At 39.4% G+C, this 12,415-nt stretch overlaps 1 protein-coding gene across 3 annotated transcripts in view; it reads left to right on the forward strand.

Moving 5' to 3' along the window:
* The window catches only part of OPTN (optineurin), a 43,518-nt gene that overhangs the window by 13,145 nt on the left and 17,958 nt on the right, over positions 1 to 12,415 (forward strand). The window contains exons 3-6 of one of the 3 annotated variants that reach the window (XM_040967953.1): positions 3,616 to 3,789; positions 5,933 to 6,046; positions 7,172 to 7,173; positions 8,401 to 8,511. In XM_040967953.1, the coding sequence (XP_040823887.1) occupies positions 3,616 to 3,789; positions 5,933 to 6,046; positions 7,172 to 7,173; positions 8,401 to 8,511 (401 nt within the window). Of the gene's footprint in view, positions 1 to 3,615; positions 3,790 to 5,932; positions 6,047 to 7,171; positions 7,174 to 8,376; positions 8,512 to 12,415 lie in introns of all 3 variants that reach the window. The other 2 variants (XM_040967951.1, XM_040967954.1) reach the window with 2 other exon arrangements.

A 12,415-nucleotide genomic window follows, 5' to 3' on the forward strand; every position in this document is an offset into this window, starting at 1 on the left:
GGGCCCGGCATGATGGCTCAGTAGCTAAATCCTCACCTTGCATGTGCCAGGATCCCATTATAGGCGCTGGTTCATGTCCCAGCTGCTGCAATACCCTTCCACCTGTTTGTGGCCTGGGAAAGCAATAGAAGATGGGTCAAAGCCATGGGACCCAGCACATACATGGGAGGCCTGGAAGAAGCTCCTGACTCCTGGCTTTGGATTGGTTGAGCTCCAGCTATTGTGGCCACTTGGGGAGTGAATCAGCAGAAGGAAAATCTTTTTCTCTGTCTCTCCTTCTCTCTGTAAATTTGCCTTTCCAATAAAAATAAGGTGAATATTTAGAAAAAAATGAAAAGGAAAAAATTGATACCCTAAGATCAATGAATACTCTTCTATTCTCTGTAAATACAGACCTTATAAGCTGTTTTTCTTCCTTGGTTTTGGGGGGTATGAGGTGACCATTGCCTTCAGCCTGCTGGGATCTATAATAGGCAAGCCAAGGAGAAAGTTTCCAAAAGCACTCTTTTCATCTGAGAAAGTCTGCATTCAGGTTTTCTTGCAAAGTCCCAGAATTGGAATAACTTGACATTAGAAACTACTGCACTGGACAGCTGATTTCAAGGCAGATGATGAGTGGCTCAAGCCCCAAGCACGATTCAGCCATGCAGTAGAGTGCTTGGCAAGGACAGTGGAGGCCTTTAAAGCCCTTAGTTAGCAGCTTTCATCCCTACCAAAATTGTGCCAAGCTCTTGCCATTGCCATGCTCCCTCTTCTTTAGTCTGTGTTTCACGGACCATTTGGAGAGTTTTGTTTGGATCCTCCTCTTCCTAACTTTGTGGGGCTCCTCAGCCTTCTCTGTCTTTTCTTGTTCAAACTAGCCCATACATGCTGCTGTTCTCTACAGCTGTGTCATGCCGAATCCCACAAAACCTTTAAGCTCATCCAAAGGACAGGGATTTCTGTGGGAGCTCTGCCCTTTGATCCTGAGGCATAATTGGTTCCATAATGCATTGTGATTATCTCTATACATGATTAAGCAAAAGTCATTAGGTAGCCTTTCCTTCTAGAATTCTAAGATGACATATTCATTTGGGCACATTTCCAAGAAGGGAGATAGACAGGTTCTACACATACATGAAAAGACAAGTTAGGTTCATGAAGGTCATCAGTAAACGAGCAGAAGTGATGAAATAACAAATAATGGAGTTTGGAGGAGAGGTGAGGAGATAAACCACAACAGTCCAGGAAAGGCAAGTATCTCAGTAGTAAAATAAAAGGAAATTTAAGTATTAGTTAACAAGGTGTTATGGACAAATAAGTGGATTCGTGATTCCCTAAGGATAATTAGAGATCCCCATAACTGTGCAAGAAAATATAATAATCTGAGATTCTGTTACATTCTGAGACTAAGAATCCATACACCTCACACACCTATGTAATCTCTCTTTCCTGAGTTTGACATTTGGTGTAGCAGTTAAGACAGACATCTTAATTGTGTATACTCATACCCCTGTTGCATGCCTGGATTTGAGTGCTGGCTCTGCTTCCAATTCCAGCTTCCTGCTAATGCACACTCCAAGGGATACCAGGTTATGGCTGAAGTACTTGGACACCTGCTGCCCACGTGTGAGACCTGGATTGGATTTTGGACTCCTTGGTTTTGACCAGGCCAGCCCTGGCCTTTGCAGGCATTTGGGAAACAAACTAGTGGTAGAAAATCATTTTCTCACTTGCCCTCAAACACAATGAAAATTAGCAATTTGAACTTTTTAAAATGAGTAAATAAAATATGACTATTTGCTACCCTTATGATAAATGGCTATAAAAAGCCCATTCTGTAAACTGTCTTTTGAGTAGTGCTAAAGGGTAAAGGTGAAGATGGCTGATAAAGCTCTAGTCTTGTCTTAGCCTGCTGGCTTCCTGGCTCTAGGCTCAGCAGTATCCTTGTCTTGTTTTTGTTCTTTAAATGTGTGTTGGCATGAGTCATTACTGAAAGAGAGTGCAGATTTCTAACCCTCCTTGCAAATGCAGAGGTAACTGTTTCACAATGAGTTGCTTTTCTGTGGCCAGAGGTTATACCTCAGCCTGGGCCTGCTCTCTGTGGAGGAGGGGTACTGTCCGGGACAGTTGTGTTGCCAGTTAACACCAGTCCCTCTATTTTGTGGTGGTTCATGGTCTATGCTGTTTCTGATACTGTTTTGGTTCAGCTACAGGTCTTTGGATTTATTTAGCAAGTCTCAGATCAGGGAAGGTAAAAGGTTATGCACAACTCAATGTTGTCCATCAGTTTGAGATGACCTACTTAAATTTCTTGTGTGGGTATTTGATCATGCTGTAAATTCCCAAGAAGTCATGATTTTTCTTTAAAATCTAATCATAAGGTATTTGGCGTTTTATACAATGCTGTTAAGGGGTGTGAATGTGTGTGTGTGTGTGTGTATATAATATCAATCATATGTACTTGAGATTTTGGAATGGGAACTCAAGAGTCATACAGTTCTCAGGAGGGAACCAGAGAAACCCAGAAGGTTATAATTGGGAGAGATGAAGTAGGGAAACCATGTAGTACCACCTCTCCTTCTAACCCATGTAATCATGTCAGGAACTGAAGCGCATCTGCTCAAGACAGTATATACCCAGTGATAGCAGAGGGTGGACTAGATCAGTCTTCCTTACTCCCTTGTGAAAACACCACTTCTAAGCAAGGGTCTTCTTTTAGGACTTAGTCATATCTAGATATATGTAGACATTGCAACAGGGTGAGCATAACATGTTCTTGACATTAATGAAATATTAGTACTGTAAATGTTTATATAAGCTAATTTTTTACCTATGATACAAGCCTATACATTTTAAATGTTCTTGTTTCTCAGCTGATTTTTAGCAACCTTAAAGCACCAACATAGAATATCATACTTATCAGTCTACACCCTGAGAGAGTTTTGTTCCTTTCATTGTGTTTGGCTGTTACTGTACCATGCTTTGGCTTCTAACTAGAAAGAACAAGTGTGTGCAGACTAAGAATATGCATTTGTGGGGAGGAGTTGAGTTATGACAACATATTTTGTCTATTTTCTGGTTATTATAGTTTATGAGTCTAGCAGTGCCAAAGTTTGGTTGGTTATTTCATAATATACTGTATAATAATTACTAATAAAATAATAATAATAATGCAGCTATATAAAATTGCATTTCATATAATTACTATAAAATAAGTATTATATACTATATAGCATAGTTATAATTTACATATCATATACTCATTATATAATGTAAATTTCTTAAAATGTAAATAAAATAATTTACTGTAATAATGAAGCAGTAAAGTATCTAATAACATGTATTATTATGCTTAATAATAAAAATATTCCAGCTTGTTGAAGAAGACTTTTATCATGAAATTATTTCTAATTTCTATTATTTAGATACAATAAAATAATGTAAAACTTTCTATTTTAATTTTTATGTCAAAATAAACTTCCAAGTTGGTGCTAGAATTTTCCACTTGAAAGCACAGAGGACAAAGACATAGAGAAACTGCCCTGTCAGTGGTGAAGAAGCAATCCAGTTTGATGGCCAAGTCCCTTATCTGATTGAATTTGCATTTGTCTTTTTTTCCCCTGTTACTTCCAGTGCCCTACTGGTGACTGCAGGCCTCCCAAGGGGGAAGCGGAGCAGGAAATGGACCAGTTGAAGATGCAGGTGGCACGCCTGCAGGCCGACCTTCAGAGTATTGTATCTGAGCTACAACTCAAACTGAACTCCAGTGGCAACTCAGACCGCTCCTTCGTTGAACTTAGGGTGGATGTGAGTTTCTTGCTTTTGGTTTTATTTTAAGCAAACTACAAAGCCTCGGCAAGACAGATGACACCAAAACCACTGTTTCTGGTCATCACAGGAAAGCTAAATAACAAGGGGAAAATGAGTGTAGTAAAGATGAGCTGTCTTTAATTTTTTTTAAGTGTAACAATGCTTGTAGGGTTTGTCATAGCTGAAATTAAATTACTTTTTTGATAAAAACAGGGTTTTTTTTCCCCTCCAATAGATTTTTTTAAACCAATTCTCAAAACTGTTCAGCAGTACTTATAAGCTGACCAGCATTATAATCAAATGCAGTAAATGAATGACTTTTAAGCAATTTTTCAAACAAAGATTCCCCTTTTCAAACACAATTCTATGAGGAATCATAACAGTGAGGGAGAAAAAAGGGAGAGCTGCTGTCACTGCAAGCTGAAGGGGCAACCTGACCTTTCCCTTCAACAGCAGCTGCTCAGGGACATCTGAGAGCTGATTGGAAGCCAGAGCTCAGACTCTAGTTGCTTTACAGTGCAGAATGAAGCCAGCAAATGAGGAGGTGTACACGTGCTCAGCGATTCCTGAGTTCTTGGGAAGCATCTGCCACAGCTGTGGCTGCTGTACAGCAGTCCTACTAAAGGGCAAAGCAGCGGTAGCATTTGGCACAGCAGTTACCAGGCCTCTTGGGAACTACACATCCTAGGTGAAGTACCTAGGTTGAAGTCCTGGCTCTACTCCCCATTCTAGCTTCCTGTCCATGTACACCCTTTTGCAGACAGCAGGTAATGTTCAAGCAACTGAGTCCCTAGCTGCCATGGCCAACCCAGACAGGGTTCCAGCCTCCTGGCTTCAGCCTTGCTAGACACAGCTATTGCAGGCATTTAGGAAGTGAACCAGTGAGTGAGAGCTCTCTGTCTTTCCCTGTCATTCTACTTCTCAAATAAAATGAAGTTAATTTAAAAAACAAGAAGAGCAAGACAGGTAAGGGCCTCTCCTTTGGACCATAAAAATGATTAGGTTATGAGGAAGAAAACACACAAGGATAAAATCCTTTGTCATCTTAGCTTTGTCATAGTACACATCTGACATTGGAAGAGAGAGAAACTTTTTCTCCTGAAAAAAAGAAATGAACTTTGTAGATAAGTTGGGGCAAGTGGAGAACAAGTTGCTAAGCAGCTAAATTGTTGGATTTATCTGGAACATTTAGTGTGTGACTTTCTTTCTGATTCATTTGCTGCATTAAATTTCATGGAATTGAAAAATAGTTCTTAATAACTTTTCCATCCATGCTCTCTAATATATTTTTGATACATTAATAGGAGCCCAAATCAAAAGAGAAATCAAATCAATTAAAACACTAATTGAAAAGCATACTTTGCCAGAGTTCCCTTTCTGTAAGTTACCAGATTGTTAAAACAGAAGTTTGATCTGAGTTTTTAGTCTTTTGCAAATAACTGATAAAGTTCAGGAAGCAGAAACAAACGTGTCAGAAGTTTCCAGATGAAACAGCTGCTTTCAGGGTCTGCTTTCAGGCACAGATGAGTGATAGTTTGTTAGTGTAAATGCATTTTGCTTGCTTTGCTTCTTCTGTGAACTGAAAAATACTGCCCCAAATTTAGGAAGAATATATCCAAAGTACTTAGAACCCATCCTACCTATGATTATGTAGTTTTTATTTTCCTTATTATTTAATAGAATACAAACTAAGTCTTAGTGTGCAGGTCCCTCCGGTGGCCCGTGGTATATGCAGATTTCCAGTGGAAGTCAGCTGGCAAAGACAGTGCTTTATGGGCCGCATTCAGAGAAAACTGCCCATTTTTAGCTTTGCTGTGTGACCTTAGTCTAGGGAAAGAGGAAAGAGAGGAGAGAGGGGAAGAGAGGCTTTCATGTCAACTGAGTTCTGTGGAGTGTGTTCAGTGTGAGAAGACTGACCTTCATACCTTACTTAGCCCAGTTATTTATAATCCTGAGAATGGGGGGGAGGGGCAGGAGCAGGGCTGCAAGGAGTACATTTTCACTTCATTTGAATGACTCAAACATTTACCATTTAAATGTTGACTTGTGAACATCAAAGACCTTAATTTGCTTTTGACAAAGAATTTGTCTTGCACACATATTGCATTTAAATAAAATCCTTTCATTTCTGTTTTTACAGGAAACAGAAGCAAATGGGACAGTAAAACAAATCAAGAATAGTCCCAGACCCACAAGAATGGACTCAATTAGCACGTATGTGAATAAAACCAAGGGCTCTCAGGCTGACTGGGCAGTCTTGTCACTCTGAGCTCATCCTGGGGGCGGGGTGCAGAAACAGGCGTCCATCCTAACAGGCTGAAAGAATAACTTCTTCCTAATTCATATCATAACCTTTAAAGAATATTCAGTTTGATTGCAATTTAAGGCTGCAGCCAAAACTAGCAGAGTGGTATTCTTTGTGACATAGCAGAGTAAGTCTTCAATTGGATGCCCACATTCCATATCAGAGTTCTGATTTGAGTCCTAATGTCTCTATTTCCAGTTCAGCTTCCTCCATTAGCATCCTGGGAGGTAGCAGATGGCATTCCAAGCACTTGGCTTCACCCTGGCCCACCTTGGCTGTTGGATGTGGGTAGGATTTTGGGAGTGTGCCAGCAATACTTTCTTTCTGCCACTATGCCTTTCGAGTAAATGAAAGTAAATATTCTTGAAAAGACAGCAATGTTAAACACAAATTTTGGTGCCTCTTTAGGTTAATACTGACCACTAGTATTTCATCTCCATCATATTTAGTCATAAGAACATACTTGTTCCCACTGGAAAGATCCCTGTTTGCTAATTATTTGAGCTGCTTAACCTGGACTAAAGTTCCCAGCTTCCATAAGTAAGATATTTCCATTTTCCCTTCCCTGTTCACTCCCAGTTGCAGACCATGGTGACCAAAGTTTAATGATCATCTATAATAATGACTGTTAGCCAACTCAGTCACTGTGTGTGTTAAAAGAACTGGGCCCATAAACCTCTTGATCCATGGCTAAAGCTGTGGCATAGCCGGTAAAACTGCACCTGTGATTCTAGTATTCCATATGGCTGTCAGTTCCAGTCCTACCTGTTCCACTTGAATATGCTATCAGTTTATCTTCTGTAAGCATGTTGCTTCTGTAAGATACCATTTTCACGGCCAGCGTTTTGGAGTAGAAGCCAAGACCATCAATTTCTATAACACCAGTATCCCATGTGGATACTGATTTGAGTCCTGGCTCCCCCCTTCTGGTGGAGCTGCCTGCTGATGCACCTAGGAAGAACAGCAGATGATGGTCCAAATGCTTGGCCCCTGCCACCCATGTAAGAGGCCCAAATAAAGTTTTTTGCTCCTGGTCCAGCCTAGGCCAGCCCTGACCCATTGCAGCCATTGGAGAAGTGAACCAACAGATGGAAGACAAGTGACTCACTCTCTGTAACTCTGCCTTTCAAATAAGTGAAGCTAAATATTATTTAAAATAGAAATAAGGAAGCTGTTGTCTGAAAATTTGTCTTCCTTCATAGACGCTTGACATCTTTTTCTATAGCTTAATGAGTATATCCAAAAAAAAAAACTTAACAAAACATGAAAAAAATCCTGTGATGTTTCTAAGCCCCTCTAAAATTAAATAAAAATAATATTCTTTCATCAAATAAAGCAGTTGATATAAAACTGTTCCCTTTTTAAATTAAAAATTCTTGTTTTCCCCCCAAACTACTTTTTTTTAAAAATATGGAAAGACTTTCTTGAAAGTACAAGAAAGAAAGTCTTGTTTGAGATTTTCAAGCAACTTCTTCTTCATGTATATCCAAATACAATGACCACTTCCTCTCATAAGCCACTCTTTGATATTTTGAGTAATAGTAGCTCTGTACCCTGCACATGAGTACTCTAAGGAATCTGAGGCTGATTTCTAGGTTTCTGAGTTTAAGCTTTGAGCCCTGACAGCTAAGACTTATTCCTGGCTGTTTGTGAGATATGTGAACTTGAGTAAGCTACTGAAACACTAGCTGTTCTTTGCCTTGTTGATGCATCCTGAATTTGTTATTATAGTGATAGTCCTGGTTTTGCTAGCTTGTCATTGAAATGTCTCTTGAGTAGATTTGAAATGGAGGGAAAAGTGTTTATGTGGTAACAGTGCCTACATTTTATTGCTCTTATTTGAGATCAGAAATTGTAAAGCCTTTCTGTCCTCTTGAAGAAGCGACAGTGATCTGGGTGCACGGCCTGCAGGCCTTATCTGACTGCAATCCTCCTGGAAACCAGATCTCTGGAAAGCCTGGCATCCCTGCTGAATTGTCTCCATGGGCTTTGTGCTACGGTATTGTGTACACAATGACCACTTACCAAAGTGAAGCAAGTGGTGTAAGGTCAGCCTTTTTGGAGCCTCACTAGTAGTATCCACACTTTCCCTAAAAGCATGCAGGAGCTGTCTTGGTAATTAGATAGGAGTTGATTGAAGAATGTTCTGGAAGGCAGTTCTTTATATTGGTTCCACTTATATTAGGCAACTCTATTCTTAAGCTGTCTCTGAAATTTCCATTTTCTCCTGAAAACCTTTTAGCCTTTGAATTGAATGTGGTGGTGCTGTTTTAATGTAGGAATAAATCTACAGAAATTGCCAGGAATTATTTGAAACTTAAGGAATTAACTATGAGCCAGTTGCTACTTTGCCTAAGGGAAGGAAACCAGAAGGTAGAGACACTTGAAATTTCATTCAAGAAAGCCAAAGAAAGGTATGAAATCGCTTAACTTGAAAAGCACATATATTGTAGTCATAGCTTTATTAAAGCATAGTTAAAATCTCATCTAATTCACCCATTTAAACTACACATTCTACTGTTTTTAGAATATTCACAGGGTTGTATAATCTTTACCAAAATATAATTTTATTTATTTTTTAAAAATATTTATTTATGGGCCCGGCGCGGTGGCGCAAGTGGTTAAAGGTCCTCGCCTTGCACGCCCAGGATCCCATATGGGCGCCGGTTCTAATCCCAGCAGCCCCGCTTCCCTTCCAGCTCCCTGCCTGTGGCCCGGGAAAGCGGTCGAGGATGGCCCAAAGCTTTGGGACCCTGCGCCCATGTGGGAGACCCGGAGGAGGCTCCTGGCTTCGGATCGGCATAGTATCGACCTGTTGCGCTCACTTGGGGAGTGAATCATCGGATGGAAGATCTTCCTCTCTGTCTCTCCTCTCTGTATATCCGCCTTTCCAATAAAAAAAAAATATATTTATTTATTTGAAAGTCTGAATTACAGAGAGAGAGAAAGGGACAGAGAGGATCTTCTATCTGCTGGTTTACTGCCCAAATGCCTGCAATAACCAGTTTTGGCCAGACCAAAACCAGGAGCCAAGCACTCCATCCTGATCTCCCATATGGCTGCCAGGGACTCAAATATTTGGGCCATCATCTGCTGCATTCTGTGGGATGTTAGCAGGGAGCTAGATCAGAAGCAGAGCAGCTGAGACTCAAACTGCCACTCCAATATGGGATGCTGGCATCTTAAACATCAGCTTAAACCACTGTGCCATAATGCCAGTACAATGTAATTTTAGAACAATTCCCCTCCCTCCTAACAAGAAATGCCCATTAGCACATAATATCTTCTCCTCCTTGTAATCTGCCTTCTATCTCTGTAGATTCGTCCATTTCAGTAGAAATAGGATCATATATATGTGGTCTTCTGAGACTGTCTTCTTTTTACTGGCATGCTTTTGAAGTTCAAACACAGTGTAGCATATGCCAGTATTTCATGAATAATATTCCATTGTGTATGGGTATAAAACAATTTTTTATTCCCTCATCAGTTGATGATTATTTAGTTTGTTCCCACTTTTGGCCTATTATGAATAATCATCTGTGAACATTCTGTGTACAAATTTTTGCTTCAACATTTGGTTTTCTGGGGGGATGGGGTTTTGAACATTTCTTTTTTATGCTTGGTTATTTATCTAGGAATCGTCTCGCTGGGTCATAAGACTTTTAAATTTAATATTTTAACAGACTGCCAAACTGATTTCTAAAGCAGCTGCGCCATTTTGCATTCCAGTCAGAATATGCATATTTCACTTTCTCTGCGTCCATGCCAATACTTATTATTGTCTTTCATGTTGCTTTTAGCTATCCTAGTGGACATGAACTGGTGTCTCATTGTCATTTTAATTTATTTTCTTAGAGACTAAGCATCTTTTAATCATGTTAAAAATATCTATCTGGACAAAATATCTACCCAAGACCCTTGCACACTTAAAAATTTTTTTCTTTTTGTTATTGAGTCATAAGAGTTCATTTTATTCTCTGGATATAACGCCCTATTTAAATAAATGATTTGCTGATGTTTTCTCCCATTCAGTAGAATGTCTTTCCAATTTCCTGATGGCACTATTTGCAGCAGGAAATTATTGTTATTTTGCCAAATTTTAGCTATTTCACATAATTTCTGAAATCAGTAAAGTTCTATTTATGAGTATGGTATTTTTAGAAATTCCAAGTGATAAGATACCTTGAATATAAGATATGGGGCAGGTTGTATGATAGTTTTAGGGCTCTGGTGATTGGAAAATTAAATCACAAATATTCTACAGCATAATTAATTCCATTAAGAATTAAAAATATCTTCTTGAGATTAAACTATAGGACATTAAGTTACACATCCTATTTTCTTTTATCTATTTGTTTATTTGAAAGGCAGAGTTATAGAGAAAGGCGACTCAGAGGTAGATCTTCTGTCCAATGGCTCATTCCCCACTGGCTGCAGCAGTCAGAGCTGAGGCAGGCTGGAGCCAGGAGCTTTTGCCAGGTCTCCATGAGGGTGCAGAGGCCCAAGGACCTGGGCCATCCTCCTCCACTTTCCCAGGAGATTAGCAGGGTGTTGGATGTGAAGTAGAGCAGCCAAGCCTGGACTGGCACCCATGTGGGATGCAAGTACTTCAGGCAGTGGCTTTACTTACTACATCATGGCTCTGGCTCTCAAGATGTACTTTCTAATTGAAGCAGTTTGAATTTTCCACTATTTGAAGGGCTAAAGTCCTTGCTTTGAATGCCCGGGATCCCATATGGGCACTGGTTCTAATCCCGGCAGCTCCACTTCCCATCCAGCTCCCTGCCTGTGGCCTGGGAAAGCAGTCAAGGACGACCAAAAGCTTTTGGACCCTGCACCCACATGGGAGACCCGGAAGAAGTTCCTGGATCCTGGCTTTGGATCGGCATAGCATTGGCCGTTGCACTCACTTGGGGAGTGAATCATCAGACAGAAGATCTTCCTCTCTGTCTCTCCTCCTCTCTATGTATCTGACTTTCCAATAAACAAATAAATCTTAAAAAAAAAGAATAAATTTAACCAAAAAAGTGAAAAAATTCTATAATGAAAATTATCCACTAATGGAAAAAAAATCAAAGATACAGAAAAAATAGAAATGTATTCTTTTTCATAGACTGGAAGAATTAATATTGTTAACATATCCATTCTGCCTAAAGCAAATTTAAGATTTAGTGCAATCCCCATCAAAATACCAATGAAATTCTTTATAGAATTTTTTATAAATCCTTAAATTCATATGGACTCACAAACAAAACAGAATAGCCAAAAGATTCTGAGCAATTAAGTAGAAAGCCAGCAAGCAGGAGGCATCATAATCCCTGATTACAAAGCTACAGTAAATAAAACATTACAGTACTGAAATAAAAACCAACACACAGATCAGTGGGACAGAATAGAGAACCCAGAAGTATATACACATATGGCCAACTTATTTGTTACAATGGGTACCCAGAGCATACAGTGATCATCTTTTTGATCAAGGACTATGGATCAACTGGATATACATAAGTAGAAAATGGAATTAGATCTCTGTCTCTCATCATATGTAAAAAATAAACTCAGGATAGATCAAAGATCTAAATACAAGACCTGAAACAAAGGACATTTCTAAAAGAAAACATAAGGGAAATGTTTCAAAACGTTTGTGCAAGTGATGACTTTTTGGATAAGAACCCAAAAAACACAACAAAAGCAAATGTAGACAGACAGGATTATATCAAATTTGGATGCTTCTCCACAACAAATGGCAGAGTACAGAGACACCTGACAGAATTGGGAAAGGTACTTTTCTGACAAAGGATTAGTATTCAGAATATATCAAGAACTCAAAAAATGATTTTTAAAAAACAACCAATCCAATTAAGAAGTAAGCAAAGGATCTGATTTGGACAGTTCTCAAAAGAAATACAAATACTGGCCAGCATGATGGTTCAGTTGGTTAATCCCCACCCTTTAAGTGCCAGCATCCCATTTGGGCACCAGTTAGCTCATGTCTTGATGCTCCATTTCCTATCAGCTCCCTGATTGTAGCTCGGGAATGCAGCAAAGGATAGGTCAATTCCTTGGGCCCCTGCACCTGTGTAGGAAACTCAGAAGAAGCTTCTGGCTTCTGCCTTCTGGTAAGTTCAGCTCCAGCTGTAGACAACCACTTAGGGAGTGAATCAGCAGATGGAAGATCTTTCTCTCCTTTCCATAAATCTGCCTTTCCAATAAAAACCAATAAATATTTCTTTTTTTTAAATAAATACAATTGGCGAGTAAATGCAAGAAAAAATTCTGAACATCACTAGTCACCAGGGAAATGCAAATTAAAAAAAA

The sequence above is a fragment of the Ochotona curzoniae genome, unplaced genomic scaffold (genome assembly GCF_017591425.1).
Source record: "Ochotona curzoniae isolate NIBS_2020 unplaced genomic scaffold, NIBS_Ocur_1.0 scaffold_4683, whole genome shotgun sequence".
Lineage (NCBI taxonomy): Eukaryota > Metazoa > Chordata > Mammalia > Lagomorpha > Ochotonidae > Ochotona > Ochotona curzoniae.